At 44.1% G+C, this 7500-nt stretch overlaps 1 protein-coding gene across 1 annotated transcript in view; it reads right to left on the bottom strand.

Moving 5' to 3' along the window:
• The window catches only part of LOC106814673 (ras guanyl-releasing protein 3-like), a 16609-nt gene that overhangs the window by 6841 nt on the left and 2268 nt on the right, over positions 1–7500 (bottom strand). The window contains exons 3-8 of the mRNA XM_014819022.1: positions 4041–4257; positions 3268–3399; positions 2722–2872; positions 2207–2380; positions 1230–1346; positions 828–925 (exon numbers count right to left, since the gene is read on the bottom strand). Of these exons, the coding sequence (XP_014674508.1) occupies positions 828–925; positions 1230–1346; positions 2207–2380; positions 2722–2872; positions 3268–3399; positions 4041–4257 (889 nt within the window). The remainder of the gene's footprint in view (positions 1–827; positions 926–1229; positions 1347–2206; positions 2381–2721; positions 2873–3267; positions 3400–4040; positions 4258–7500) is intronic.

Raw genomic sequence — 7500 nt, 5'->3', positions numbered from 1 at the left:
AGTAAATCCGAATCTATTTCACAGAGAATAACGTTTACTGTGAACCTGATAGGGGTCAGCCCTATAGACCGAAGGTCCGATAGATCGAGTATTGCAAGGATTAGGGTTAGAGTTAGGGTTATGGTTAGGGTTGGGGTTAGGGTTGGGGCATATATATGGTTTATAGTGGCATCATATGATTTATAGTGGCATGGGTGGATGTGCGGCATATTCACGTTCGAATACGGCATCAGTGGATGTCCGGATGCGTAGCCTGGAGGCTAGGCGACCAATTCCGGACGTGTGTAACCACTGCGTATTCGAATAAACCTTCGGTCTATCGGGCCTTCGGTCTATCAGACCTTCGGTCTAAAGGGCTGTAACCGTCTGATAAGAGCGCCGTCAACCGTTTCTATGATCTATTTAATAACCAATAATGTTAAATGTATGGTTACAATTAATAGACAACGAATATACGAGAATCCAACAACGTGGACTTTCATGGCGAGTGTTATAGCAAATAGAGGCTTTATAAATGGACCAATTTTTATGATTTGGGAGTTATTCATTTTTAATAATGATTCTTTTTGATAAAATAAAATAAGTATAATAGCCATCGTTGTGCTCAACTTTTCTAGTTTGAACGTCATCTATTAAACACACATTCGTGTGTGAAGGCGTACGGCAAGCATCGCCCGCGAGCTTTAGGTAACGTCTGCATTATTGATCTGATTGACAGCCGCAGCGCTATGGGGGCATGTGATTTTGTCTGCACAGATGCAACGGCTAGACGCTGACGCGGCAAGCGAAACAGTATTTCTTCTGCCTACTGTAAGTTTCCTACTTACAGGATAGGTATTTTGAAGCCCTTGCTCTCGCTTAACGCTCGCCTGTAGTTACTGAAGTTTGAGGCAGAGGATAGCAGCTCCGTATAGTCAACCAGTAACTGAAACAGCGCGTAAATAACGGATGACCAGAGATGCCAGTGTACAGCTGGCCACGGCCTTTATTGCGCATGCGCGCTCAGAGCCTCGCAGATCAATGGCCAGCTCAGAATAGGTGGAGAAATCGCAGCCAAACAGTGACCTGTGTAGATTACAGCTGGTGAGACTTTCCAGTCAAATATAATACTGACACATTCGCGAGTACAAATGAATATGGTGGCAATCGCATACTATTAAACACACCTAATATATCGCGCTGCAGTTTTTAACCCGTTACCGTGTACTATAGCTGCGTTAGGGTTTCACCTTTTTTGCCTCCATAGGCACACACGCGTGAGTACGGGTGAGACGGGCCAGGGCGCTGTGACTCAAGCCTCCTACTACCGCCATCAGAGTATTGAAGTTCTGGAGTTGTCGAAGTCGCTGGCGAAATCATTACATACGATCAATACCTGACCATTATAGCAAATACCTGCGGCCAACATAATTAATGCCCGCAGCATGTGCGTACGCATGCCTAGGTACTCGCTTGATTCAAACATGGGCAGTGATTAAATAGTGCGCGCGTATTAATCATGTATAATGCCGTTCCCCGCATCAGTGTTTTTTCACCGACTATATCACTATACATTCTCCAACAACACTCGTCGTTGTTGCATTTCGCACCATGCGTCGCACAGCGGGCATACAGTACAAATCCAGATGAACTCGATATCGTGCGGAGATCCGTTACTACTGATGCATATATTATAAAATGTTTTACCGTACTGCATGCAGCAGCATCTTATAGCACCTTCACGGCTGCTACGTCTTACAGACGCCTTTACCATTTCTGCATCTCACAAGAGTAATTACTATTATACCTAACTTGATAATTATTGCTATTTTTCACATAAACATTTACCGTTGATTCATTCTATAAAATACTATATCTACTTACGATTTATTTTTCACTTTATATCAATAATATTAATTTTGTGTTTACGACAATAATATTGATATGATAATGATGAGGATGATAATAATAATAATAATAATAATAATAATAATAATAATATAGTAATAACTACAATAGCCGAGCTTGGTCTACCATTAATAATATGCCCGTAAGTATTGCGTCAGCAAACAAGCAGGTAAAAATATTGCCAACATATTATCTCCGTCATAGAGTACAGAGATAACATCGCTCCAGCTCAGGATGAATCAGCAACCGTAAGCTATATACAGATGTAATCACGGGTGAATGTTACGTGGAGTGAGCCGACCAGAGATAATCGACAAACCTTTGCAACGTTGATGAATTTCACCATGACTTGGGCGCGCTGCTCGGGGTTGGTGCGACTGAGGATCATGCATTGCAGCCACTGCGACAAGCTGTTGAACAGCGCGATCGATCTCTCGAGTCGTGGATTGTTCCGTATGGTTCCCTGAACAGCATAATCTTGGTAATCTGAAAACTACGCAGCGAGGCGTGCGTGAAACGCTGAGCATTCGCCGCTATAAGGAATGATTGCTACGATGAAATTCTACAGAACTTCTAGGTAGAGAAGCATCGCTAAAGCGCTGAAAATCATTCATTGTCTTCGCAATGTGCGCGTAAGCTTACTGTCTCTCGGCGGCAAGGAGAAAACGCAATGGGATTGCCTTGTCTTTTTACAGTCCATCGAGTAATACAACACGAACCTCATCCACTAGAACGTCATTTATCTGACGTCACTTTCTGCTCAATGGCCAGTATAATGCCTGATCACTTTCATTGGGCTGTGTAGTGTACTGCCTATGTGACGCAGAGACTCACAGATATGCGCCTGATGGCTTTATACTCCAAGTAGGACAGGTGGTCGGCCAGCTCGGCAGCGTCCAGGTGGTTGAACACCAGTGACACCTTGCGGGGGTGATTCCTCATGTTGTGTCGCACCGACATGTTTCTCATCCAGTCAAACGATGGCCTGCGATGTCAAAGTAGACACTCGCTGCGAATCACGTACGATATATGTGGAGGCACTAATAGGAGCAGATACGATATCTGCCACCACGATACCTCATTCTGATCTCACGTTCTGCTCAGTTTACTATCTGTCTAATTCGCCAAGTCTCATTTTCTCAAGTGTACCTTCTTGCCTTCTGTCCACACACACACACGCACGCACGCACGCACGCACGCACGCACGCACACATACACACACACCATTCATCTGCGACTGATTCATTATCTTAGCTCTCCACGTCTGCCTCAGTCTGACTCCTCTTTCACCCCCTTAAATGTACTTCCCTTATACCCTGCCCCCTTCAATATACTCATCCACAGGTACGCATTCTTGCCATCAGCTTAGTGAAGACTTACACCGTGGATAAGTCTAGCAATTGCAGTAGTTCAGTGTTCTGCTCAGACTCAATCTGTTTTCTCAGGTTGTTGACAACCTCGGCAAGCCGCCTATCAAGGTCGAAGTGGTGAGGATATCTCCTGATCCAGTATCTGTATGAGTAAGTCGAGTATGCAGACTGTATGCGTGTCTATTTACTATGACAAAGGCCATTCGTTAATAAGTATAAGTATAAGTATAAGTATAAGTATAAGTAAGGCCATAGGTATTAAGCCTTCTTCTACGGATAATAGTATTAGGTGAGATGGGGTTTCACTACGACGCACAAAGCAATGTGCCGGCTGAATAATGGCGCTGACGTTCATGGCCGGTATCGCGCTACAGATACGAAGCAAATAAACGTACGCGACAGACGAACGTTATTGTAATTACTATAACATCTACGTGAAGCAATTAAAGCGCGGAAACCTTCGTGAGTATGACGTAAGGGTGAAGAAAATATCGTCTATTATCCATATACGGTCAAACTTGCATTACCAGACACCTCGATAGAACGGCCACCTGTCTACAAAGGACATTATTGGCGTATTCTTCGAAAGGCAGTTATACATAAAAACCCATACAGTTACAGTACGGCGAAAAATAGTACAGTGGTGTAAAGAACGGATACCTATCTATGAGGGACACGTTTGAGGGATCCATTCAGTGACCCACATGCAATGATTTCGCTGTAACTTCGCGCGCTTACCGCCTCTGCCGCTTCTCGCGTCTCTGCGTTCACGTGTTTACGTACCTGACGGCGTGACAGAGCTTCATCTTGAATTGCTGTCGGCCGCACTGCGGGTCGCTGTCTTTGTGCAGGCAGGCGGGCTCGCAGCTGGCGTGCTTGAGCGCCTCGCTGTACAGTTTGTGGAACTCACCGGCTAGCACCACCGACGTCGCGAACCACTGGTGCATGAGCAGCAGCACGGCCGGAAACTGTGAGCCGTCCAGCAGCTTTCCGTTCATATCTGCAACGATGCGACGTCCATTCCCGTGCACCTAAACCTCTACTTCGATGTCAATGGTGGCGATGGCGGTGATCAATTGTGGCGATAACAATGGTTAATAGTGGCGATGGCAATGGTTAGTAGTGGCGATGGCAATGATCAATTGTGGCGATGGCAATGATCAATTGTGGCGATCGCAATGGTTAGTAGTGGCGATGACAATGGTTAGTAGTGGTGATGGCAATGGTTAGTAGTGGTGATGGCAATGATCAATTGTGGCGATAGCAATTGTTAGTAGTGGTGATGGCAATGATCAATTGTGGCGATGGCAATGGTTAGTAGTGGTGATGGCAATGGTTAGTAGTGGCGATGGCAATGATCAATTGTGGCGATGGCAATGGTTAGTAGTGGTGATGGCAATGATCAATTGTGGCGATGGCAATGGTTAGTAGTGGCGATGGCAATGATCAATTGTGGCGATGGCAATGGTTAGTAGTGGCGATGGCAATGGTTAGTAGTGGTGATGGCAATGATCAATTGTGGCGATGGCAATGGTTAATAGTGGCGATTGGCAATGACAATTGTGGTGATGGCAATGATCAATTGTGGCGTATGGCTATTGTTTAGTCAGTGGTGATGGCAATGGATAGTAGTGGCGATGGCAATGGTTATAGTGGTAATGCGGTGGATCCAATTCGTTGGCGATGCAATGCGTTAGTAGGTGGCGATGAGCCCAATTGAATTAGTTAGTTGGTGATAGGCAATGATCAATTGTAGCGATGGCCAATGGTTCAGTAGTGGTGATGGCAATGGTTAGTAGTCGCCATGGCAATGATCGATTGTGCGATGGCCCAGATGTTAGTAAGTCGGTGATGGCGAATCGTTAGTAGTGGGCGATAGCAATGGTTAATGGTGGTTGATGGCAATGGTTGTAGTGGCGATGGCATGATCATTTGGCGATGGCAATGCGTTGTAGTAGTGATGGCAATAGGTTTAGTAAGGGTGATTGGCAATGGTTACTTAGTGGCCGATGGACAGATGAATTCAGACTGATCAATAATTACAACTACTTGCTGGTAACAATACTTAAACCTGTACTCTGCTAGTCAATTTTGCCGATGGTAATGGTCAATGGTGACGATTGGAAAAGGCAATTGGTGGCGATGTGCCAATGGTCAATTGTGACAATGCGTATTAAAGTCAATGGGCGGATGGGCATGGTCGTCAGTAAACACAACAATAGGCTTGGCTGCGCGCTGAGATGGGTGAAAGTAGTACTATAGAAAATTATTAAAGTCCATAAATGATGACAATGAAGAGCAGCTCTCAACTAGAGGGTTGAGCACCCCCCCACCCTCATCCACACACACACACACACACACACACACACACACACACACACACACACACACACACACACACACACACAAACATTGCATTTGACTGCTTGGACCGCAGAAACGACGATGTAATTATGATTAGTACTCTGTCACGCAGTGATATTACAGTTGTGCACACGACGCTGACGGTGGTAAGTATTAATGCCGTCAACAACGACAACACTGTTGATGAGTGGTTGACACAATCCGACCTGTGGATCAATTGCTGCTTCTATTATTGAGAGTATTAATATCATAAGTATACTACAGGCCGCAGAACCACAATCATTATTCATCGAGTCAATGGTAACAATGTTATGAAACAAATACACAAGTGAGTTGGTCTATAAGTACGAGTCTATATAAGTATATACATAACGGTAGTCCAATACGACGCTGTGCATCCGTTCGCTTTTACCAAGGGCATGATAAACGTATTATGGACGGTTAGTTGACGCTGTGTACATTCAGTAGCTCCCTGTAAAATATGGCTCGTCTCTTCGACCACGAACACAATCAGAGCAGTTTGATATTAGTTTGCAAGGCGGTCTACCCAAGAACGAATAAGATGATATTAATTTGAGAGCCATTGAATTGACCGCGCGACTAGGCAACGTGTATTGATTGCTCATCCTGTATCTGCATCCCTCTAGTCTGTAGAGAAACAGGAAATCCTCATTAATGCTCGTACTTTGTCGCTGTACTTTACATGCTCTCTCCAGACGCCCGGCTTAGCCATCATGTAGTATTGCTACATGCCGACAGACGTCAGACAGAAATAAGGAGTGAGAACGTATAGAGTAATATGAAGAGAAAGAATTAAATAGCTGGATAAAACGCCCGTGCCAAATAGAGAGTTTCGGGGGAGTGAAAGTGAGAGTGACAGCGAGAGTGAGAGTAGTGAGAGGGGGCGACTCATCATACTAACAGCACATTTTACTTGCGGATGTAAGTGGACAAACTCAAAATAGGAGTGTCACATTTTCGAGAAGTGATAAAATCCGTAATAACGTAATAGCTGCGCGCAGGGTAAGACGTGGTAACGTCGTAATAGCTGACGTGGTAACCGACTCCAGGAATGTTCAAGAGATTGTAAACACAAGCAGCTCTCGTATATGGCAGGCGAGGTGGGACACAAATGGTATTCAGTGTCTATCATTAAATTATTTAGTGTTTGTCCATAATTCCATGCCTATCATTGGCTGAGAAAAAATAAGTTGTATATGATTAGCTGATTTAATGACTGTCACTAAATATGGCAGGCGAGGTGGGACACAAATGGTATTCAGTGTCTATCATTAAATTATTTAGTGTTTGTCCATAATTCCATGCCTATGATTGGCTGAGAAAAAATAAGTTGTATATGATTAGCTGATTTAATGACTGTCACTAAATATGGCAGGCGAGGTGGGACACAAATGGTATTTAGTGTCTATCATTAAATCGTTTAGTGTTTGTTCATAATTCCATGCCTATGATTGGTTGAGAATAAATAAGTTGTATCTGATTGGTTGATTTAATGACTGTCACTAAATGGGATATATGATAGTCACTAAATAGAATATTTGATAGACATTAATTCGAATTTGTGACTGTCAACAAATAGGCCTACCATTTGTGTCCCACCTCGCCTGCCATACTCGTAAGCATCTCTCCTTCATACGCGAGCTACACACTACGTACGTATTGTGAAACCTTTGTTAGATAAAAGTTTTACCGTAAATAATATACTGGATCAAATTGGTTTACCACTCACACACGCATGCCCCAGTCTCTCTCCCGTTCACGCTTTCCCTCTCGTATTTTCTTATGTATGTTTGAGAGATAAATCTATGGGTAGATGGATGGATGGGCAGAGAGATACGGACGGACGGGCGGGTGGAAG

The sequence above is a fragment of the Priapulus caudatus genome, unplaced genomic scaffold, assembly GCF_000485595.1.
Source record: "Priapulus caudatus unplaced genomic scaffold, Priapulus_caudatus-5.0.1 Scaffold27, whole genome shotgun sequence".
Lineage (NCBI taxonomy): Eukaryota > Metazoa > Priapulida > Priapulimorpha > Priapulimorphida > Priapulidae > Priapulus > Priapulus caudatus.
This window is presented reverse-complemented; position numbering and strand designations above follow the sequence as displayed.